At 44.1% G+C, this 25,316-nt stretch overlaps 1 protein-coding gene across 1 annotated transcript in view; it reads right to left on the reverse strand.

Moving 5' to 3' along the window:
- Positions 1-1,085: 1,085 nt before the first annotated feature.
- The window catches only part of DNAJB14 (DnaJ heat shock protein family (Hsp40) member B14), a 29,854-nt gene continuing 5,623 nt past the window's right edge, over positions 1,086-25,316 (reverse strand). The window contains exons 2-8 of the mRNA XM_081925222.1: positions 12,703-12,877; positions 8,708-8,853; positions 7,332-7,514; positions 6,432-6,526; positions 5,193-5,302; positions 3,287-3,459; positions 1,086-1,991 (exon numbers count right to left, since the gene is read on the reverse strand). Coding sequence (XP_081781348.1) covers positions 1,867-1,991; positions 3,287-3,459; positions 5,193-5,302; positions 6,432-6,526; positions 7,332-7,514; positions 8,708-8,853; positions 12,703-12,877 — 1,007 coding nt within the window. The 3' untranslated portion in view covers positions 1,086-1,866. The remainder of the gene's footprint in view (positions 1,992-3,286; positions 3,460-5,192; positions 5,303-6,431; positions 6,527-7,331; positions 7,515-8,707; positions 8,854-12,702; positions 12,878-25,316) is intronic.

Consider the following 25,316-nt stretch of genomic DNA (forward strand, 5'->3'; position numbering starts at 1 on the left):
AGGCTAATGGATTTCAGATCCACTCAGGTAACATTTAATCTATTTTAAAAACTGAATTCTGTATACATCAGACTACAACAACTAGTTTCACGGGGGGGAGGGGATCAGCTGAGGTACTATATTTCCATTAACACAGAGAAATTTTGTTTTCTCTTGCAGATTCATTTTGAAGTAAATATTCGCTAAGATAAACCACACTGCCCTTAGAACAAAACAAATGGAACATAAATATTTTTATATGCAGTATTAGACCCAAAATAGCTTACAAAGGTTTGCTAAAGTCGGAACTCAGGCACCAAGACTCCTGTTTAAAGTTTCTCCAAAACCGCATATTAAATTTACACCAGCAAAAGTGACTATATCCTTTTTAAAGCATGTGATCACTGAGAACTATAGGACTTATCTTTCATCAGTGTTCTCAATGCTCCTCTGTACAAAAATCTACCCTGTACACATCTGGACAGAAACTGTTGCACTGTGGCTTCTTAGCTCTTGTCAACAAGCAAAACCACAACTTAAAGCAGCAATTCAAAGACAAAATAATTGTAAAAAAATCAGCAAAGGGTTCAAAGGCACAAGGCTGAACTTTAGAGGTGACATACAACAGTGTTATCCTTGCACAGTGGACTTCTGCTTGTGCAAGGGGACTTATTCCTTTTCTCTCCCCTGCACACCCTCAATATCTGCTCCAGAGGTGGGAATATTCTGAGTCAATTGTGGGGTCACCTCGGGGAGGAGAAGAAAGGAAAATCCCATTATATCCACTGGTGTGACATTGGATAATGCCCTAGAAGTGACTTGATCAACTGTTGATACCTACACAGAAAACAGAGTTGTAAATTAACACAACTGCCAAATTCCCCAACTTAAAAAAAAAAAATGCTACTCCGTTATTTTCTCTGCTTTTTAGTGAAAGAGAAGCAGCCTATGAATGTATATTTAGCATGCTTGTGTATTTAGCAAGTGGATTTAACACCTTCCATTTCTAAAGGATTTGCACGTGACCCTAAGTCATGCTAAACTAAAAAATATGGAGAGGTGGGTTGTACAGCAGCACTTGCTTAAATACATCTTGTTCTTTTCTGGAACACCAAAACAGAATGTGATTAAGTACTAAAAGCAGTATCTGTTCACTTCTCTTTTTTTGTGCCAGTGTGCCACTTGGCAAGAAACAGTCTGGTACAGATGTCTGGTTTGTCACTGCTTAGATATACAGCATTAAATTTACAGCATGAATGGTGAAACTCTGGTATCAGCCAGTCTTATCCAATCATCTCATAAGAAATCCACATGGCCAATTACTTTTTAAAAAATACTCCTTCAACCTAGTAGATTTTATGCAGAGAGAAAGTTGTTCCTGTTTTCTTTCAATTCCACACACTTGACATCTGAATAAGGAATGATGTAGTCATACTATTTGTTCCATCCATGAGATTAAAGGGTTTAATGCATCTAAATGCCTTTGAGATTTCTTTAAACATTTTTATATACACAAGTCTTCTTTTTCCACACATATTTACATGGCAAGTATTTCAGAAGAAGAACCACTATGTCTACATCTCCACAAGTGTAGCAGCACATTGGAGCTGCTTCTTGTAGAAAAAGAAATCACAGAAGCTCTGGGAGTAAAACTTAAATGACAATTCAATGATGTAAATATATGACCTTGTCATATATTTCAGACTAAGATGCTATTAAATTATATTGGTACTTCAGGGTAAGGTTTTTGGAAACAGCTAGACAGCAGTTTTACATCCCTCTTCCTTTTCATGACGGAATAGTATTTTCTCAGTTTACAGATTTTTCTTTTTATACATAGAGAGAGAGAGCGAGAGCATGTACAGGCAGTACATTTCAGGATCTAGCTCATTCTCCCCGATAGATACTGGTCAACCGTTCTAACTCTCTGCAGTTGTCCATGGAGATGGCTTCTGCTTTCCTTCGAAGACGTTCGTCTCTGTACACTTTTGCTGCATACAGTAAATCTGTTTCTTTAAAAACAAAAACAAAAAGTAAATAAAACATTTTGGCAATAGCTGACAAATGTCATTTATTTCATAAAATGTATACACCACTTGATTGTAAAAAACCTCAAAGTGGTTTACAAAAAGAAAAAACAATAAAATGCCATCTACTTCTTTCATATGATGCCAATACTAAAATGATTCAGATCTACAAATTTTCAACCTGCCAGAGAGTACCCTCTTCTCTTGGATGCCATGTGGCTTTCAATTTTCTCTCTCCCCTTTTTTATTTAATATATAAACCGCCCTATAACAATGGATCATAGAAGCCGTGTACCAATCCCAGCTGGAAGGTGCTCCAAGCCACTCATGCAACTTACAAACCCAGTCCTTTAGGGGGAATACCTCTCTATAGTTTGCACTGAACCTAAGCTTATTGGCCCTCATCCTCCTCATTACCACAGCCCAGCATTGAACAAGATAGACACCCTCATCTGGATTCAATATAAAGGAAGGGGGGAACCCCTAGATGTTAACTGACACAACATTCCAAATCCCCAGATGACCTCACCAAGCCATTTCGTGTAGATGTTAAAAAGCATGGATAAGGCAGAACCCTTCAGGACCCCAAAGCTAGTGATGGAGTTGAACACCCGCTACTGTCCAAGTACAAGAGGAACTACTGAACAGCAATGCTGTCTACACCCAATCAAGCAACATCTTTAGGAGGTTACTATAACAGATACTATTAAGAACAGTGTCCAAAAAAACCCACAAGGCTACACTGTGTCTCCCTACTAGCAAACATAATTCCACAAGGCAACCAAGACAGTTTTGGTGCCAAAACCAAGGCTAAACCGTGAATGAAATGGATCTATAAAGAGTTTATTTCAAGAGTGTCTGGAATTGGTCAGCAACCTGCTTGAACATCTTCTCCAGGAAGAGGATGCTAGCCACCAGAATATATTTGTTGAAGTATTCAAATAAAGTGTCGTCGTCCCGTCCCCCCGGAATTTTATGACTGCTTCTGAGGAGGTTGGGATCATTCCCCCTCTTGCTGACAACAAATATAGCACTTCCACTGCAACTGTTCGAAGCACTCTACAAAGATAACCTTAATAATTCTTATACAAGAAGAGCCTTAAAAGTCAAACCAGGTGGGCAGGTGGGTGTGGTTTAGGGAAAATGAAACTGGATCTTACAAACCTCTGAAAAGGGGGGAAACTCCCTTAGGATCCATGGCAGTAACTCATTCTATTCAGAGCTACATGTTATTTCGATATAATGCCTTTATTTTTTAAAAAATCATAAGGTCTACTTACTTTGTTGCCTCTCTTTCCAACAGTTATTTCGAATGTTGGACACATAGTCCTCTTCCACGCTCTTTTCCACCTTCTGCAAATTTGCACCTTTATATTCATTTTTAAAGTCCTTGTTGACATAATAAGCAACACCCAAGTTTTGTGTCTGCATCTGAATGGTCTGTCCTGAACCCCTGTAAAGAGATCCCATACTAATTGTCAGCCTGTGCCACTGTCCCCAGTGTTGTTGTCAGCAAAGAAAAATCAAAGAGGGTTTCAGATTCATTGCAACATAAATAAGAGTTTTCACAAAAGTTTTTACATATATACAACACCTAATTGCCATGTCTGTAAAGCAAGAAACAGCAATGTTGTAAATGATGTCTTGTATCTGGTGTCCGATTTTCTGTAAACGCTATACCTTCCATGTAGCTGGTTTGCTAAAACATGTCTAGAGCTTATCACAATGAAGTGGGCATTCTATTGAGTTAGATTGCTCCTAATTAGAAGGCTCCACATTAACTATCCTAGCATGCAATTTGCCTTTTTCACAGCTACTGCACACTGGATCAACATCTCCATCAAATTATCCACAGCTGCAAAGTCTCACTCCTGAGTCAGTCACTGCCAGTTCAGACCCCATGAGCTTATGTGTGAAAGTAAGATCCCCCCCCCTCACATGTAACACTTTACACTGAACTGAATTTTACAGTTCATTTTGGAGAGGTGCTCTATATTTGCCTTTGCTTCATTTTTTAAAATTAATAGACAAGAAGAAATATCTTCATACTAAAGGGTTAAATTAAGAAGTTCCTTCTGTTCCTAATTGCCTATATTTACAGAGTCAGCCAGGTTAAGATAGTGGCTTCCATTACCATAGGAAACTGGAAGCGAGTAATGCTGTGGACTTCTCACCTTCTAGGGAGAGGCTATCACTCAGGTAGGAGGTCCTGGCCTCTGACACATGCAACTGCAGTCTAGATACTAACAACGAATCTACTATTAGCATGAAAACATAATGCACATTGCATTAGTACATGGGTAGGCAAACTAAGGCCTGGGGGGCCAGATCCGGCCCAATCACCTAAATCCGGCCCGTGGATGGTCAGGGAATCAGCTTGATTTTATATGAGTAGAATGTGCCCTTTTATTTAAAATGCATCTCTGGGTTATTTGTGGGGCATATGAATTCGTTCATTCCCCCCCCCCAAAAAATATAGTCCGCCCCCCCACAAGGTCTGAGGGACAGTGGACCAGCCCCCTGCTGAAAAAGTGTGCTGACCCCTGCGTTAGTAGATAAACTACCAACAGAAGTAAGTACCAGAAGGAAAGCCATTTGTTTTAAGCAATCCAAATAAGCACTAGGATTCCACTCACAAAAAGCCTGAAAATAGCTGTGGTCACCATCTCCAGATCTCCAATTCTAAAAATCAAAACTCAGAACCACTTGTAAATACTTCTACAGCATCATGCTGCTAGTTTAAAGTGCAACCAAATGGGTAAATTTCACTGTAAGCTCTACTTTAACCCCTGTTAAATCTACTTTCCTAAAGATATTCTAAGTCAAACTGTCCAAACCTTGTCAAGGACAACCACGTGAGAAAGCTTTAAGGCCTCTTTTCCCAGTGAAGCTGTGAAGGTCAAAAATAAGTCGCAGAAACCCTTAGCAACACTGACCTAAGTGATGTAAACATAGCACAGACCCACAATAAGCCATTGTTCAGCAGAACTGAGCTTCTATATTGAGCTAGTTTTTCAAGGGGGTAATAAGAGCATTTCTTGCTTTTGGATTTTCCTGATCATTTCTGAATTGGTGCACACAAAGGAGAAAAGCTCTGCAATACATAAAGCTTGAAAAAATACAGGAACAGCAGAGGTATTTTAAAATATCCATGTAAATCATACAAATATTAATAGTACTACTTACGATCTTGGATATAAGGAGTATGGAGGATTAGACACCATCAACTGGCTCAGCAAAGAGACAAGGATCAGCACAATAATTGGCATCAGCTGGATGAACATAGAGAAGCCGCCCTGGAGAAGGAAACAGCAACCAGGTAGACAAATCACAGGGTGTTTTGTTTTTGTTGGAAGGAATCTAGTCCACCATCACCACCGCTTTCATAGACAGCAAAGATGCGTACACCCCAAAAGACCTATAGTGGATTCCTCTCCAGTCTTTTCTTGAAAGCTTTGGAAGGAGATAGGTTATACTAATGAATAGTTGCCTTATGTGTAGTCTTTCTTTAACTTCATATTGTTAAAACCTATCACTTCATGTCCTATCCTCATGTGAAGCCATGTCTTAGAGTAGCAGTTCTCAAACTTTTCCCTCTCCGCCACACTTACCATCCTTTCCTGCCACACTAGTGTGACTCACTACACCCTTTGAGAACCACTGGCTTAGAGGAATTGCAGGAATTCCCATAGAGGAGCAAAAGCAAACCGCTGCTAGCTCCTCTTTATAAACTTTATGCCGCCTATATAATTAAGTGCAAGGTGCCACTAGGTAAAGTAAAGGTAAAGGTACCCCTGCCCGTACGGGCCAGTCTTGACAGACTCTGGGGTTGTGCGCCCATCTCACTTAAGAGGCCAGGGGCCAGCGCTGTCCGGAGACACTTCCGGGTCACGTGGCCAGCGTGACATCACTACTCTGGCGAGCCAGAGCCGCACACGGAAACACCGTTTACCTTCCCGCTGGTAAGAGGTCCCTATTTATCTACTTGCACCCGGAGGTGCTTTCGAACTGCTAGGTTGGCAGGCGCTGGGAGCGCACCCCGCCGCAGGGATTCGAACAGCCGACCTTTCGATCGGCAAGTCCTAGGCGCTGAGGCTTTAACCCACAGCGCCACCTGCGTCCCTAAGGTGCCACTACTGTAGCCAAAAATCTAAGGCAGGCTACAATATTATGAAGAAGTACCTGGGGATGAGCCACAATGGGTCTTACTTCTGAGTAAACAACATGCATAGGATTCCTCCATTAAAATTAGATACGCTAGTTCAGAAAATTCGGAATTAGGTTTTTAACTGTTACTGTTTCCTTGTATCTGTTTACTAAACAGGCACTCATTTAGACAACAGAACTGCAAGGCTGCTGCTCATTAATATTACTTCTAGGGATGATATTTCAAAAAAGATAAGTTCATGCCAAAGACAAACATACATCACCCCTCTCCTCTTCTCTTTCATGCCCACTATGACGATGTTGATTATGGTGACTGTAGCCAGACCTTCCATTAGAAAATGAATGCACACTGCCTACAGGGGAGAAAACATTTAAAAGATCGTATTGGGAGCAGAAAAAACACGACAAGGTGAAAAAGTAAGTACTCAGCTGTACTCGTTTTGAGGCAACACTATAGGCAATGCAGAATGCCATACTAATTAGTTCAAATAATATATTGCGCCTTCAAGAAAAAGGCATAACAGTTTATTGGACCACTGGCTGCTAGTGGGTAAGGCAAGCATTTAAGTTTCACAAACTCATTCTTCAGGTTTGGGAAAAGCAAATTTGGTTTTAAGCAAAGCACTGGGAAACAATAAATAGTTCATGGGAGCTCTGATATCATTGTATGAGAACCTTGCTGGTACATGAGGCAATGGTTGCTGAGCATGCTAAAAGGTAAAGGGACCCCTGACCATTAGGTCCAGTCGTGGCCGACTCTGGGGCTGTGGAGCTCATCTTGCTTTACTGGCCGAGGGAGCTGGCGTACAGCTTCCGGGTCATGTGGCATGACTAAGCCGCTTCTGGCGAACCAGAGCAGTGCATGGGAACGCTGTTTACCTTCCCGCCGGAGCGGTACCTATTTATCTACTTGTGCTTTTTTTGTGCTTTCGAACTGATAAGTTGGCAGGAGGCTGAGCATGCTAGAATAGATTTAATCAGTTACAAAAGCACTTCTTACACCCCATTCAGTTAATACATATGTACAACTCAAGGTGGCTGATCTACCTTAGGAAAGGGAAGTGGGAGATATTTGGGACTGACAAGTGAATGGGAAGGATGATACAGAGGGAGTGAGATGGAAGTAGTGTGCTAAGGCGAGGTGATCAGTGAATATACCTGTTGGAAATGCCCCACCGAAGAACATGTTAAACAGGTCCTCTGGAGTAATATCTGCTTCACATCCCCTGTGGAAGTTAAATCTACCGTTGCCGGGATGGCTGCATGGCTCTTCACTGCCTGTGAGGTCATATTGCTTTCGTTTTTCTGGATTGCTTAACACAGCATATGCATTTCCGATCTCTGAAATGCAGAATGCAGGGGAAAGAAGCATGGGAGAAAAGAAACATTTTAGATACACAGAGAAGGGAGTGATACATTGTACTTGTATTAATTCACAGGTCAGATGGGGACCCAGACTGCCTGACTTGCAGTGAGCCACTTTTCCACACTGCACATAGACAACATTGGACATGGTCTCAAACATGTCTGGGGGTTGATGCATGGCACACAGTCTAAAAGGAGTAAGTTGTTGTTGTCCATTCCCCCTCCCCTTTGAAACATGGAAACAAATGTATAGTACAGATACCAGTGTGACTATAGTACTGTGAAATGCTTTGGGATGCCTCATAGGAAGCAACTTATTTATAAATAAAATAAATAACAATGCAAGTAGGTATCACAACAGAAAGTGTGTTCGGTAACATATAAACTTGTGTTCTTTTGGTGCAAGCAGTGCTTGGCCATAGCTGTGCCCAGTTGATTTTTTTATTTAAATACAGTGGAACCTTGGTTTTTTCGCCAACAACCCAGAAAGGAATGTTTCCATTTTTGAATGCACCTCGGACGTAGATCAGCTTCCGAGGCGCATTTCTCCATTTTTCCAAAGGATTTTGCTGACCAGCAATTGCGCCTCGGTTGCTGAGCCTTTTAGAAATTGAACAGTCTTCCAGAACGGATTACGTTTGACAACCAAGGTTCCACTGTAGTAAGTGTTCATGTCATATCACAAACTGTTTAAGAATGCTTTTGAAACAACCTACAGGGACCCTGCTCAAGACTGACAAACCCAGCACCCCCTGGGCACATGAAACAAGGTTCCCATTAGCCTGGATTCCAGCTGATGGTTTGCTTTTACAACCCAATGCCTACCACCTTGGGTATGAGGATCTGAATATACTGAGCTACAACCAAAGGACCATAAATGGGAGGAAAATAATAACCAATGCTATTTTTGAAAGGTTTGCAATAAGTTACTTCTACAGCAGTTTTTATCCTTCCACTTGCAGAAGCAGATGATCACAGATTTAGTTTCACTGTCACATAAAATGCTCTGGCTACAAGGTGTAAAAAGCCATCCTTTTGCAGCTACCAAAGAGCACCTTTGGACCCAACCCATTGTTAAAAGGATGTGCATTAACACAAGCAGTTGGGCAAAAGAGATACACCTGCCCCTGAAATGTTTTCTTTTCTACAAGTGAATTAGAAAATATTACTTTTAAAAGCTTCTGTTGCTCCTGGTGCATGATTTTTGTCCGGATGAAACTTCAGAGCAAGCTTTCGATAAGCTTTCTTCAAGTCTTCGTCACCTGCATCTTTGGACACTCCAAGGACTTCATAGTAATTTTTACATTTTTTTATACTGCAAGAGGTCATTAAACAAAATAACTTCAATGTTAAAACACAACTATCAACTCTTAAAGCACAATTTGAAAAGTTCATTTTCAAACAGCTTCATCTTATGCACAGAAACCACAGTACCAGTATTTTGAATTTTTTTTAGCAGTAATATTACACATACATTGGAAAATCCATATGTAGAACTATGCCTAATGTTGGTAATGTGTTTTATTGTAAAGCAATGTTAACAAAGGAATCCCAGATATAATACACACACACATCCAATATTACAATTACCTGAAACCCATTTAAGTGGGCAGCAGTTTTTATTCTTTGCCCAGTTATATCTTTACAGTTCATGATGGCAAAAGCATTATGAGGTCAATGATGTAACCATCAAGAAAGAGGTGGCTTCAAACACCAGAGACTATAAAAGATAAACTCCAGGGACAAACAGCACAACTATTCTTACGGGGATGGATTAGAAAAAATGATGGCAGTTTGCAAGCAAAGCTCTTGTGTCTTCTCCTCAAACCAAAGGACACTTTTATCCTATTGCCATAGAATCCAGAGGCTGACTTGTGAAATTATTACTATTATCGAGGTACAATAATTAAATGTGGGTCAAAGCTATACCCACAATATTTGAATTGCATGTACATTTTTAACTGAAAGTTTGGACAAAAGTGTTAAGAAGCATAGGAGGGAATATTATGGAAACACCTAGAAGTAGATAGGTTAGCGATTTCTAAAGAAATTAAATCACAAAATTATTCTGTTAAAACAGATGAGTTCTTTGATACATCTATGTATTAAGAAGAGGCAAATCATTCTCATGAACTCTTGCTTGTATCAATGAATATCAACCATGCATGGCAGATATACAGTAGATCATTATACTGAAGAAAGAATTGGTAAACTTCCATTAGGTAAAAAAATTTGTAACATCTCAAAGCAGATCTGAATATTTCTTTAACAAAAAAAGCAAGAAATCTGCATGGAACCTGAAAGGGTAATAGATTTATAGTGGCTTCAACAAGGAAAGTGCACTCCTTGGAGTCTCATCTTGGTTCCAAGATGCACCAAGGATAACTGGTGAATATTTTGGAGGAACACTGATATTTCGGCTAAATGGTTTTTAAAATCCCACCTTGATTCAGAGCAACACTAATCCAATAAGATAATGTAGTAGTTCCTACTAATAATAGTTACGAAAATGATCAACCCATCAGGTTTCCCCCCCAACTTAATGAGATTAAATGCTGTGATAGATATTCCAGAGACACCAGCATTACAATAAGAAAGATCTCCATTTCATTTTTATGCTGCCATTGGTAGCTGTGCAGGTTTTGAAGATGATAGCTCTTTACTAGAAAGCTAAGCCCATATTTTTTTTGTTTCAGAAACTTGGAAATGAAATTTTGCCCACATGAGAAGACATTATCACCAGACCTCTTTGGTGCAATAAAGTGAGCAGCCTTCTGTTCAGCTTGCTTAACCCTTATGCAATCAGTAAAGAGTTATTGCATCTTGCACTGCTCCCAGTTGAAAGATACTGTCACCGAGCAACACTCTATTGAAGAAGTACAAGCACTCTCTCTTGTGTATAGGATGGGGAAGAAACTAAAATGCTTGTTTATATTTCTGCCTGTCAACACACATTATTAGATTCTAACCTGGCAAAAATATGCTTAAGCTAATCACTTGGAGATTGTTCTGCTCTATAAATGGTGCTCCTGTGCTTCTTAACACTGTGGTCAAAACATTCAGGTGATGTACATGCAATCCAAATGTTGGTATAGCTTCTGTCATATTCAGTGAGGTGCAGAGGTTAAGTAGCATGTTGGAAAAGTAGCAGGAAAATCGATGTCAGCCATGAAGCTCACTGGCTATGTGCCAGTCACTATCTCTTAGCTGAACCTACTCCGAGGAGTTGTTAAGTTAGATGGGGGTTGGGGAGAAGAAAAATCTTGTCCATCTCTTGTCAGCTTCTTGGAGGAAGGGCAAAATAGAAATTTAATAAATAAAAATAAGAATAAAAACCCCAGGATGCAGCAAATGCATGACTAGACCATGTGCACCATATTTTAGAACGTGGATGGAGAATCTCTGGCCTGCCAGCAAATATCTGGCTCCCAGAAGATTCCCATCAGCCACTAGGAACTCTTTTCTTCAGTTTTGCCCCTCCTCCTTGACATTCATGCCGATAGCATATGGGACCCCAGCTAGTCCAGAAGTACAATAGATTGCAAGCTTGGGGGCCAATCCAGATCAAAACCCTGACATGGGCTAAGGGGCCTTTTACCCTTTCCTCCTGCACTGGAAAAGTTATCTCACTTACTTCAATGAGAGATTCAATCAGGAGTTGGGAACCTTTTTTTTTCTGTTGAGGGCCACATCCCCTTGGGCCAATCTATTAGGCGTGCATGTTAAAGTGAATAGGGCTGAAGCTTGTGGTGGGGGAGCCAAAGTCCAAGGGGGGGCACCCTCTTGCTTTTGGGCTTGCTCTCCATGCCCCTGCTTTTCTTTCTCCTTATCGCTTGCAAATTGGGTCAAGGACCACGTGTTCCTCATAATATAATTGCTGATTGGATTCAGGTTAGAGGTGAAAGAGTCACTAATACATGCACTAAAGGAAAAGAAGTAGGAAAGGACCTATTCACCTACCATGTTAATAGTAGAATTGAATTAAAACACTTCAGTATATGGAACAATTCAACATATTGACACAGCTGCTGTTTATACAGGCAAAACTTTCTTAGCCATCTCATTTACTGTTTGAAATGATAACAAGCTACATCAGGCTCTAGCTGATATTGACAAAGCATTCAGTCAACATAGCGGCCGTGCGCTCAAACTATGAGACCTTTCAAAAATGGAATCCATGAGTTTAGCTCTCGCATCAGAACATTTAAGCGACAGCTGTACTGCTCTAAAAGGTTGGCTTAAAACCTTCGTAAAGAGCAGTGTGATGTTCTCAGCTAATATTCTTAAGCTGAACTCACACTGGCAACATCTGAAGAGGTACTATTTTTAGCTAGGCCAGCCTTCCACAACATGGTGCCATCCAGGTCGCTTAGACCAGTGTTTTTCAACCACTGTTCCGCGGCACACTAGTGTGCCGTGAGATGTTGCCTGGTGTGCCGTGGGAAAAATTGAAAAATTCGAAAGATTTAAAAATAAAGTATTTTATAATTTTTCATATTTCTGTTTACTTACTATTTCATAATAAAGTAATGATAAAATACTTTCTTTGTGTTTATTTGATTCCTATTCAAGAGAATTACTTTATATATAGTCAATATAGGCACAGAGTTAATTTTTTTAACATTTTCTAATGGTGGTGTGCCTTGTGATTTTTTTTACATGAAACAAGTGTGCCTTTGCCCAAAAAAGGTTGAAAAACACTGGCTTAGACTACAACTTTGATCAGTTTCAGTCAGCATGGCAAATGTTGTTGTTGTTGGCATCCGTCTGGAGTGTGCCTCTGGGGGTGAAGTCAAATGACTCTGTTAGCCTGGGCAGTGTGTATGAAAGTCCTGGGCTGCCCAGATGACAAGACTCCCCTTTTGGCCTCGCTGATGTGATCCAAAGGAAAGCACAGCAATATGTTTTGCACCAGCTTGGCACCAGGAGTTGCCTGTAGGAGGCTTACAAGATGCCTTAGAGACTCCACTTAGGATTTTTATAGGGTTTACTCTTCAGCCTTTTCTTCTCCTGAAATTGCAGCATTGCAATCGGTCAGGTATTATTAGAACTGCTGTCCAACAACAGATGGAGGGCACCAGGTTGGGGAACGCTGTGCTGTCAGATACACTTGTAATTTATTATCAGTACTATCAACAGGCAATCTGTTTATTTAGGAAAATACCTTTGCACTCCTTCAACTTGATCTTTGGTGTAGGTCTTCCCACTTTCACCTGCAGCAGATGCACTGCTGTCCTTCATGCTATTGGGTTTGTTCTTATCACTTCCACTTGCTGGTTTTCGACAGTAAGCACCACTCCCGGCAGCACTCCCGTTCTTTGAAATTGCTTCCAGTAACACTACAGAAGAAAAGGAGTGTAAGCTACATAAGCATAGAAGATACTGCCGATAGGCTTACATTTTGAGGACAAAAGGGGGAAAGAATCAGATAAATTAATTATGTTCCTAGGCTAATATTTGCAATGCATTCCTGTGGAGCAGATCTACTCAGAATAAGCACCACTGAGTTCAGTAGAACTTACTTTCAAGTAAGCGTGTATAGGATAGCATTTTAGAGCACAATTTGAACCATCCCACCAACGTCCCAAGGAGTTAAGACAGTGCATATGTGCCTTTCTGCCACCAGAGATGAGTGCTAATGGAAAGCTATTGTCAGACGTTCTCCTGCCAGTGGTAGCAACTGCCCCCAAACAAGGCATTGAAGGGCTGTGGCACCAGCAATCCCTGAGCTTCCTTTATGTCAATCTGGAGGTTGCACAATGAAAAGGAAGGAAGAACCCTCTTCCCAAAGTTAGGGAAGCAGTGCTGGATCCACTGCTTCATACACACAGGCCCAATCTCAGATCCCACAGCAAGAAATATCCTTGTCCCCCACATAACAGAAAGAGATTATGCCAAACTAGTTGATGAATTGTACAGAAGATTGATCAGTTAATTGGTTTATTACTGTGGTTTATTATTCATTTATTATCTTTGTGCTGACACACTGCTATAGACATCCTCAGAGTATATATATATTTTTAAGCACATAAAATGGATAGTTAAAAGTGACACAAGACACCTGGACTGATGTCATGAGTGCCATACAAAAGGTGCCTATGCATTACTATAAGTACCTGCACAATCATTCCTGCATTTCAGGGGTTGGACTAGATGACTCTATGATCCCATGCTGCTACTATTATCACAAAAAGTACGGTAAGTTCAGTAGTTCCTTTTGCTAGGAAAAGAATTGTTTTCTTGCATCTCCATACACAGCTTTTAAGGCAAAGGGAACAAGCAATCATTTCACAGTAATTGCTGAGGCAGCACTGTCTGGTTGATTCAGTCCTGCCTGCAAAGTCTTCTATGGAGAACCACACAGCAAAATGTAGCACCCAAAAAGGTTGATTCTTCCCCATTTCAGACAATGTTCTGACATCTAAATTATTAAATCCACAGAAAGGGGCTAAACTTGAGTTATTTCTTCCTGAAAACTGAAACCTATAGTTTCAGTTTAATCAATTTCTTTTTGCTGTAAGAAGCAAAATAGAATAGGTTAGATGATACCATCAGGCGATACTATGATGCAACTAAATTACTAAAATAAGAAATATAAGCTGCCACCTTCACAAGGGCCTCCATTCCGGCTTGATGAAATCTTTGACAGTAGTATATTTGAGCAATCAACTAACTCACATCCTAAACTTCCCAAGTAATGTAATTTTAAACGTATATGATATTAATATTAGATTAAAAAGACTTTCTTGAATTAGTAAAAATAAGTTTTAAGATTGGAAAATCCTGAGCACACTTATCAGGGAGCATTTCCCACTGAATTCTGTGCAGGTCACTTCTGAGCAAATACACTTGGGATCTGTAAGATACAGCCATTGTCTTGAAATGGGTTAAATCAGAACTGCAAGGAAAAAATATGCCTTCAACAGCCTTAGAAGAAAACTATTTTCTACCATGTTGTTGTTGATCATTACTATTACAACATTGTAAAAATGCAGAAGGGAAACTTCTAATTAATCAAAGTTGTTAAGAAAATTCACATTTTTGAAACTAACAGGACTTCAAACAGAATGAAAAGGCTGTTAGTGTGAAGCATGTGAAGACAAATATTGTGGGTAGGAAATGGGATTACCAATTTGTATCTTTTCTAGTCCATTCACATTTCTATTAAAATGTCTAAGAACGTTATAATCCTTCTCACTAAGATATGAAGAACTGCATCTGCCAATTTCTACAAATAAAGCTGCTGTTAAAAGCACAAAAGCAGGCCAGGTTGCTGGTGTTTTCCCCAGTCAGTTTGCAATCCCAACAGGAAGACTGTCCCTCAAGTACCAGGAATGAAATGCTAATATGGCAACTCTTATTATTGCACTCACAACTCAGAAATAAGGATACAAATTCACTAGAAGATTAAAATAATAATTTTTAAATAAGACAAAATATATCCAATTGATTTTTTTAATCATCCACATTAGTATGCATACTATTTACATGCAAATAAAGCATATAAATTAGTTGCTTCAATATGCCTCAGTGATGTGGACATATGCAGTGCTCTAAGGAAGAATTGAAATGGCCAGTAAAGTACAATGCTATTTATATAGTAAATTCAAATCCAGACTTCACTCTTGTAAAGCCCTTGAAATACTTCCACAATTATAAGCTTCTTTCAATGCCCTTTGTTGTGTCTGCTGTTGATTATGAAAGGTACAATCTATTCTCCTGCTTGTGTATGGTTGCTATCATGTTATACAGAACCATGTCAAATGGCGTGTCTATACAGTCCCATATTCCTGACTTGATGCTTTCATTTGTAAATAGATTGAATTTATCCCTCAGAACTCTCTGCCTCCAAAACCTTTTCAGTACATATGGACATATCATGCCTAAAGGAAACACAAAAAACCAGCCTGGGCTTCTCAAAGCACAAAACAAAAATACCAGCTGTTTAGATGGAAGAACAGATCCTTCTGCTCCCAAAGAAGGCACAAATAAATCAGGAACAAATAGGCCTACAGGTGCTATACAGTCCCTTAACAGGTCCCTCCAGGGAATCAAAGATTGCAAGCAAAATATTTGCTGAAGTCCCATCAGTCTTAAGCGTGCAAACTACCTCTATAGGAAAGTAGTCAAACTACTGCAACATCACTGGCTTAAAGTGACATTGAAAGTCATTCTTTCTTCCAAGAACAGACTTAAAAGAATTAAAATAAATATAAATAAAGTGATACAAGTTTACCTGACATTCTGAGGGCCAACGTCCTGTAAAAAGAGGGTGGCTAACATTTTGCAGCCCAAAAACCACATTGAAGGTTGGTTAGAACTATTTTTAATATTGTGTTTTAATTGCAGTAACCTGCTCTGGGAACTTCGAGTGAAGGGTATGTGATAAATTTTTATACTGTAGTATCATCACCGCCCCCCTCAAGGACTGCATGCCACTGTACACTCACATGCACACACTCACCACACACATAGGTACATTCAGAGAGGCAGGCAGAAACATTCAAGCAGCACACCCCTCCTTTCTGCTGATCAGCCTAGCACTCCAACAGGGAATAAAAGCACTGTCTCTGTTCTTCAGAGATATCAGTCTCTGAAGAGCATCATAGTGCTGGCCTACAAGAGGAACCTCTCCTCCACAGCCTAGTGTTGTGATTGCAAGGAAACCGTGACTTACTTACAATGATGCCTCTTCTCCCTCTGGCATGGAGCCACTCCTAGAAGGTCTACTCTAAGCGCTCCCGTTTCCCAAACACAAAGGCCTACTAAGAACTGCATTACGCCAGAGGCAGAAAAGATACCTCCATCTGAAAGAGAGCTGGCGGGCTGCTGCAAGTGCCTTTGCGACACTGGCTCACCATCTCTGCCCTATGACATCCCTCATCCAGATATTCAGGCAGATCTCCTTAACTAAGACAAATTCCTTAAAGTGAATTCCTGTGAAATTTACTTAGGAGTAATTCTTTAGTACTTACTTTACACTGAATTTGCAAAAACTAGGTGTGCCTAGGCTTGATTTGATTATTTGCCATGGTTGCAGCTCTTATGGCTGGTGAAGACTACAAATTTGGATTTGAAGCAGGGCTATGATAATGTTACATGTGCTGCAAAGATCCAGTTCCACTGCTTACTGCAATTTATACTACTGCTTTTATATCTACTGAAGTAAACAGCAGTATAAACAAGAGCAACTCCCATGGACTAGCATCAGGCCTTTTGGTAGGCCTATTGTGCTTTTTTTTTTTTTTACAATTTTACCCCAGTTGTTGAGCTTTTTTTAGGATTTTACCCCAGGACATATAGTGCCATATATACAGTGGTACCTTGGATGACGAGCTTCATTCGGTCCATTCTTAACCTGAAACCATTCTTAACCTGAAGCGTGCTTTCGCTAATGGTGCCTCCCGATGCCGCTGTCATGAAATTTTCATCCTGAGGCAAAGTTCTCAACCCAAGGTACTACTTCTGGGTTAGAAGAGTTTGTAACCCAGTGTTTGTAACCCGAGGTACCACTGTACGTGCCTGGCCTAGAATACTGTAGATGCTTTCAGAAGGGAACGTAAACACACACCATTCCCTTAAATTATGCAGGTAAATCTGCTCTTTTCAGAAATTTAAACTGAACTGCCCGCTCCTCAGGTTTTTAATTACCGTATTTTTTGCTCTATAAGACGCACCAGACCACAAGACGCACCTAGTTTTTGGAGGAGGAAAACAAGAAAAAAAAAATTCTGAATCTCAGAAGCCAGAACAGCAAGAGGGATCACTACGCAGTAAAAGCAGCGATCCCTCTTGCTGTTCTGGTTTCTGGGATAGCTGTGCAGCCTGCATTTGCTCCATAAGACGCACACACATTTCCCCTTACTTTTCAGGAGGGAAAAAGTGAGTCTTATAGAGCCAAAAATACGGTATAGGGTTCAATTTAAACATGACACTAAGAGTGCAAGAACTTAGACATGGAACATTTCACAGCCCTGCAGACCTCTGCTGCTAGGTATGTGACATGCTAACACTGCACACCCAGGTGAACTGATCTGGCTTATCTGAGATACTGGAGACATGGAATGCTGCAAGGGTTTTACAAAATGTCTGGCAATATGTTTCAGCTGGATCATACTTGTTGGAGAATCTCTGAATAAAACAGAGCTCAGCTAGGTGTACATTCTACAATGGCATTTACTGCTAAGTCTTATTTGTGCTTTTAAAATATCCAGTTCATTACCTTCATCTTTAATATTAGGTCCATACCAGTTACAAATTTGGATATACAGCTATTCAAAACATGACATCCACAGGAAGTATAGTTTGGAAAGCCTTAAGGACAACATTTGATGTCAGGGTTTCTGGGAGAGAGGAGGAGATGACAGAGGAGACGGAGAGCGAGTGGGAGGAGGGGCAGAAGGATGAGGAAGAAGATGACGGAATTCTGAGGGAATCCACGAGTCTGAGCAGCGAGTCAGAGGATTCTCAAAAGGGGGTTACCTTAATCAAGCAAAGGGGAGGAGAAGGGAGAAGCGGAGAGGAGCCCAGTGGAAGACAGAGGAAGCAAGAGACGTCTCAGCCGGAACGGAGTAAAGGGGGTGGAGTCGTCAGCCTCTCGGAGGGAGCAGGATTAGGAGAGAACAGAGAGAGGGGGTTGGAGCAGGGTGTTCAGCCGGAAAGGGTGGAGAGCAGAGCAGGGGGTGGTGTAGCGGTCGAAAGAAAGGTCAGCAGCAACGTACGCGCGCCAAGTTCAAACGTAGAGGCGCGCGGAAGTGGAGAGAGCTCAGGGGAGGAGCCCGGCCCTAAAGCCAGAAAGAGGGGGGAAGAGGCGGCAGAGGATTCAGCCTCAGGCGAGTCACGGAGAGAGGGAACCCAGGGGGGCAGGAAGACCCTGCGGAAAAGAAAGGAGAGGAAGAGGTGGTCTAGAGCCAGGCTATTAAGTTGGTGCGGAAGAGGGGAGGAGTCAGAGGGGACTTCAGCGGTCTAACGTGGCAGACGTACGGCCACAATGCTGAACTGTATGAGAAGCAGAAATCTTCAATAAACTTTTCCTGTAAATAAGCTGCAACGGAGTGAGGTCTCTTGTGAGCTGGGACCAGACCTGGGTGGCCGTGACAGTAAGTCCCCTCTCTGAAAGCAAAAATTTTTTTTTGCGAAGCTCACGAACGGGAGCAGCCATGAGCGCTGAGGAGCAGCTGGTTGCATTGCGGAATCAGGTTACCGCTCTCACATCGGCAGTCATTGCTTCGCAGAAGAAGAATGACGACTTGGAGAAGACGTGCCAGGATTTGCAGGCAAGGTGGGAGCGCGCGGACAAGGCGGGGGCCCCAGGATCCAGAGCGGAGGGCATTGCGCTTGGACGGAGGGGGGGTGCCCTAGTTCCGCATTTTAATGGCAACTTGCAAGACTATCCCAATTTCAGAGCGGACGTTGTATATGCACTGCACTTACTCCGTCACGATTTTAAAGATGAGGAGGAGAGAGTGGGGTTCATTGTTTCGCACCTGCATGGGGAGGCCAGGGCTTGGCTACGCAATTTGTGGCGCGAAGATGGACCGGCCCGTCGCGATTCAACTGCGTTCATCAAAGCGATGGATTCTTGTTTTCAATCCTCTGTGGATGTGGACATTGCGCGCCGTCAAATGCACGGGCTGAGGCAGGGGAAAGCGACTGTGCGCCAATACCACTCTAAATTTTTTGCATTGCTCACCGCCTTAGATTGGCCAAAGGACAGTAAACCGGTCAGAGATCTTTTTTGGGAGGGATTGAGCCCCCCCATCAAGGATGAGATCGCTAGGGGGGACAGACCCCAGACCCTAGAAGACGTGGTGCAACGGGCTTTAGCTCTTGGAATTCGACATGAGGGGCGTCCGTGGCATGAGGAGGACGGGCCCCAAGCGCGTGCGCAAGCAAGGACTCTCCCTTTTGGGCACAGGGACTTCAGCCGTGCGCACCCCTCGCCAATGGGGAAGGACAGAGAGGAGCCAATGGAGATTGGTGGTGCTAGGGCTCAGAAGCCATCCCAGAGCCCTGTCCCTGGTGCAGCCAAAGCGAAGCCTCCTAGAGGAACCAGGAAGTGTTACATCTGTGACAGTGCGCACCATATGGCGAAAGAGTGCCCCCAGAGGCTCCAGAAACACACTGCAGCGCTGGCAACTGTAACAGCAGAGGTGCAACCAGGGGAGCAGCTTCAGGGAAACGACAGTGCCTGGCTGGAAGCAGAGCTACTGGGGCTCAGCCAGGCGGATCTGTAGACAAGCCCCCAGCATCACTGCAGAGCGTGGACCCTTTGCCTCCCAAACCGGCAGTTCTGCTCACAGCAACACTCCAGTTGCCTGATGGGAGACTCCTCGAGGTTCCAATAACGATCGATTCGGGAAGCAACGCCGACTTCATGGGACTGCAGTTCGTTAAGCAGCACAACATGGCGCTCCTGCCTGCAACGACGCCTCTGAACGTGGTCACGGTGGACGGCAGGAAGTTGCTGGGGGGGCAAGTGGTGCAGCAAACCCCTCCCATGATGATGCAGATTGGCAACCATCGAGAGCTTATTAGTTTCAATGTCACCCACTTATCGGACACACCCATCGTGTTAGGCATGAGTTGGCTGGAGAGGCACAGTCCCGCGGTTGCGTGGTACCAGAGGCAGATCAACTTTTGTTCATCGTATTGTGCTCAGCATTGCTTTCAGACCGATCAGGGAGGAGAAGCTGAGCAACCATTGCATCTGAGTATGGTGCAAACAGTGCCTCACAAGTACCAGGACTTCTTGGAGGTTTTCTGTGAGAAGGAAGCTGACAAGTTGCCGCCTCATAGACCTTACGACTGCGCGATTGATTTAGTGCCAGGGGCGCAATTGCCTGCTGCCAAGCTGTACTCCATGTCGGAGGACGAAATGCAAGAGCTTCGGGAGTTCATAGACCATAACCTCAAGCGCGGTTTCATCCAGGAATCTAAAGCAGCGGGAGGCAGCCCTGTTTTCTTTGTGAAGAAGAAGGACACGCCCCAAAAAAGGCTTATAGTGGATTACAGGTTCATCAACAGCTTGACTAAGCCCAAAGCTTTCCCCATGCCCAAGATTGACGACCTTTTAGCGACCGTCAGGAGGGGCAAGATTTTCACCAAGCTGGACCTACGTGGAGCTTACAATCTCATCCGCATCCGGAAAGGAGATGAGTGGAAGACCGCCATGTTCACCCCTCTGGGCACATACGAATACAGAGTCATGCCTTTCGGCCTCCAAAATGGCAGCCACGTTTTTCAAGCATTTATGCACCACGTGCTAGCAGGTCTCCTCTACAAAAAGTGTGTCTGCTTTCTCGACGATATCCTGATTTTCTCGGAATCGCCGGAGGATCACGATAAGGACGTGAGGGAGGTCCTGCAGAGGCTGAAGGAACACAGGCTGTACGCCAAGTTGGAAAAGTGCCAGTTTGATGTCAGAGAGGTTGATTTCCTTGGCTACAAGTTGTCCGACGAGGGACTGGCCATGGACAGGGCTAAGGTTCAAGCGCTGTTGGACTGGAAAAGCCCTCGAAATCGGAAAGAGGTCCAGAGGTTCATCGGCTTTGCCAATTTTTACCGCAAGTTTATTAAAGGTTTTGCGAACGCGACGGCGGCGATCACTGACACCCTCAGTTCCAAGAAGAAGAAGTTCGTCTGGACCGAACAAGCGGAGCGGTCCTTCCGGACGCTTAAGGGTCTTTTCGCCTCCGAAGAGCAGCTGCTCCACGTGAATCCCGGCAGACCCATGCGGGTAGAGACCGATGCGTCGGATAGAGCGGTTGGGGCCGTTCTTTTGCAAGAGGATTCACAAGGCAACTGGCGACCGGGTGCGTTCTACTCCCGGAAGCTCAGCAAGACGGAGCGCAATTATACCATATGGGACAGGGAGTTGTTGGCCATTCATGCAGCTTTCAAAGCGTGGCGACACTTCTTAATAGGAGCCAAGCACACGGTGCAGGTCCGCACGGATCACAAGAACTTAGAGTATTGGCGGACGGCTAAGTTGCAGACCCAGCGACACATGCGCTGGGCGGAGTTCTTTGCGGACTTCGACTTCAAAATAGAATACATCCCAGGAGACTCCAATGTTATTGCAGACGCGCTGTCCCGAAAGCCGCAATACTTGGAGGAAGCAGCTCCAATCGCAGCAAAGCACATTTTCGCACCGCAGGCGTGGACGTGCGCTACCATCGCAGTCGACCTGGACGCGGTGCGACGCGCGTTGCAAAGGGATCAGTTTGCACAGTCTAAGATGGAGGAGCTACGCGGAGGGTCGCGACACAACGATGAGTTTCAATTACAAGATGGACTTTTGACTCGTAAGGGTGCCCTTTACGTGCCCACCGACGATCTTCGAGCCAAGGTTCTGCAACAGTTGCATGACGCCCCTAGTGCAGGCCATTTCGGCAAAGAAAAGACGATGGAGTTGGTGGCTAGAGACTTTTGGTGGCCCCAGATGAGAGGAGAGGTGGCGGACTACGTCGCCAGGTGTGATATCTGCCAGAGGTCCAAACCAGTGCACCAGAAGCAGGCGGGATTGCTAGAACCGCTGGAGACACCGCAGCAACCATGGGAGAGGGTAGCGTTGGACTTTGTTACAGACCTGCCCAGCTCCAGAGGTAAGACGGCGGTGTTAGTGGTGGTGGACTTGTTCACCAAGATGGCGCACTTCATCCCTTGTGCCAAGGTGGCGACGGCAGAACAGACCGCAAAGCTCTTCATCGATCACGTCTTCAGAGTGCATGGACTTCCGCAGTCCGTCTTGTCCGACAGGGGGCGCCAGTTTGTTTCCACTTTCTGGCGAAAGCTTCTGGGCATCTTGCACGTCAAAATCAACCTGACATCGGCGAGGCATCCACAAACCAACGGTCAAGCGGAGAGGGTCAACGCGATCATGCAGCAGTACCTGCGGTGCTACGCCAACCAGCGACCTGCGGCGTGGGTGGACTATCTGCCGATGGCTGAATTCGCCTACAACAACACGAAACACGCATCCACCGGGGTGACGCCTTTCTTCGCGAACAATGGCCGTCATCCCAGAACCTTCCCGAGATTTGCGGCACCAGGAGGGGGGGGGCCTCAAGATGCCGACCAGTTTGCAGCGGAGTTGCAAGAGGTGCACGAGGAGCTGCGGAGACATTTGGAGCTGGCAAAACAGGCGTATAAGGTGCAGGCCGATAAGCACAGGAGGGCGGGAGAGGACATCCAGGTTGGGGACTGGGTGTGGTTAGCAGCCCACGCGATGCCGGCCAGGTCATTGGCCAAGAAGAAGTTAGGACACAGGCAGCTAGGGCCATATCAAGTTGAGGCTAAGATCAATCCGGTGGCTTTTCGTATAGCCCTTCCGGAAGGTTCCAGGGTGCACCCGGTCTTTCATAGGTCGGTGCTCACTCCCTACAAAACCCCACACAGGTTTCAAGAGTCAGGAGCACCCCCAGAGCCACGTAGGAGGGCGCCTGAGAGGGGGGAATCGCCAAGACCAGAACCTCTTAACGAGGTCACAGAGATACTGGACTCGAGATGGGGGGAGGAGGGAGTTGAATATTTTCTCGCCAGGGAGGGCACACCAGCCGCTGCTAATAGTTGGGTGCCAGGCTACGAGTTAGACGAACCCCTTTTGAAAGAAGAGTTCCATGCACTTTTCCCACATAGACCCATGCCAGCTGAGTACTTTGATGACTGGCTTTTCACACCCACATTGTCAGATAGCACGTTCAGGGGTTTCTCTTCCCCCGAGGAAAGGACACCAGAATCAAGCCCGCCCAGGGGATCGTGCTCGGGGGTGGACACGGAAACCCCTTATTGGTGGGAGGAGCAGCCAGAGGAGGAATGGCGTAAGAGGTGGCTGATAGGTCCTTGGCGGGCAGCACCGGAGGAAGTAGCGATGGAAGCAGAGACTGAGAAGCATTTGGGGGAAGAACCCGACTTCGAATACACTTACACAGAACTGCCAGCAGAGAACATTGACGTAGACGACCTGTATCCTGAGCCTACCCCCGAAGAGCCGCAGTTTCCACAACCGGTCCCCGGCGAGCGGGAGGGGGGAAGGGGGGGCTTCGAGGGGGGGATGGATGTCAGGGTTTCTGGGAGAGAGGAGGAGATGACAGAGGAGACGGAGAGCGAGTGGGAGGAGGGGCAGAAGGATGAGGAAGAAGATGACGGAATTCTGAGGGAATCCACGAGTCTGAGCAGCGAGTCAGAGGATTCTCAAAAGGGGGTTACCTTAATCAAGCAAAGGGGAGGAGAAGGGAGAAGCGGAGAGGAGCCCAGTGGAAGACAGAGGAAGCAAGAGACGTCTCAGCCGGAACGGAGTAAAGGGGGTGGAGTCGTCAGCCTCTCGGAGGGAGCAGGATTAGGAGAGAACAGAGAGAGGGGGTTGGAGCAGGGTGTTCAGCCGGAAAGGGTGGAGAGCAGAGCAGGGGGTGGTGTAGCGGTCGAAAGAAAGGTCAGCAGCAACGTACGCGCGCCAAGTTCAAACGTAGAGGCGCGCGGAAGTGGAGAGAGCTCAGGGGAGGAGCCCGGCCCTAAAGCCAGAAAGAGGGGGGAAGAGGCGGCAGAGGATTCAGCCTCAGGCGAGTCACGGAGAGAGGGAACCCAGGGGGGCAGGAAGACCCTGCGGAAAAGAAAGGAGAGGAAGAGGTGGTCTAGAGCCAGGCTATTAAGTTGGTGCGGAAGAGGGGAGGAGTCAGAGGGGACTTCAGCGGTCTAACGTGGCAGACGTACGGCCACAATGCTGAACTGTATGAGAAGCAGAAATCTTCAATAAACTTTTCCTGTAAATAAGCTGCAACGGAGTGAGGTCTCTTGTGAGCTGGGACCAGACCTGGGTGGCCGTGACATTTGATCTATAAAACCCTATGCAGCTCAGGACCACCTCTCCCTGTATGAAATAGCGCAGACCCTGTGGTCTTCATCAGAGATCCTTCTCCTCCTCCATGCACCTTACTTGAGTGAGATACAGAGTAGGCCACATGAAAACAAGACGTTTTCAGAAGTGGTCCCTCATACATGTAATGCTCTCCCCAGGGAAAAGTGCCTGGCACCATCATTATCAGTTTTTAAGTGCCAGCTCAAGATCTTTACATTTGCTCAGGCTTTTGTCAACAAAGCCGGGCACCACAGTTGTGCTTATCTTTTAATGGGGTGCATAGGATTTGCCATTAGTGTAGTGTGTTACTGGATGAGCACTTTAGGTACTTTGTATTCCTTTTCTTTTTTGCAAAATGTAACTAACAAATGTAAATAATAATAATAATGTTACTTTTATTATTTGCAGAAAAATCTTCAAGTAATATATGTACTGGTCCAGGGCAATGACGATACAAATTGCCCTGAAAGCCACATATATTTTTGAACATGTTACCTTCAGACCAGATTACCAGGGTACACGTATTTGTGACCTGAAATATAACCAGGGATTTGAAATGAGGTTTATCAGATACAACATATATTAGCAAAGCTGTTTGTACTTTCATAGACTGGGTTTCGTCACAGATCAGCCTAGATTAGGCTAAGTGAGTAATGTGTAGCAGGTATCTCAGGAACAACATATATTTGTATGATCCCAGAAAAAGCTCTAGACTGTGGAGGGAATGATAATTTCAAAACATTACCATCTCTTCACTTTTGTATTTCAAATATCCAGCCTTGATTCCACAGTTTAACCAGATTTCAAGTCCTCCTATGCTTTTAGCAGTTGGAAACTGGCTTGAATAAAAGGGAACTTGGGACAATTGTGCAGTCTACAGCGTACAGGACATAATTTGGGCATGGGGAATAGCTAAGTAGTGA

The sequence above is a fragment of the Podarcis melisellensis genome (genome assembly GCF_964234715.1).
Source record: "Podarcis melisellensis genome assembly, chromosome: 9".
NCBI classification, from domain to species: Eukaryota; Metazoa; Chordata; class Lepidosauria; order Squamata; family Lacertidae; genus Podarcis; species Podarcis melisellensis.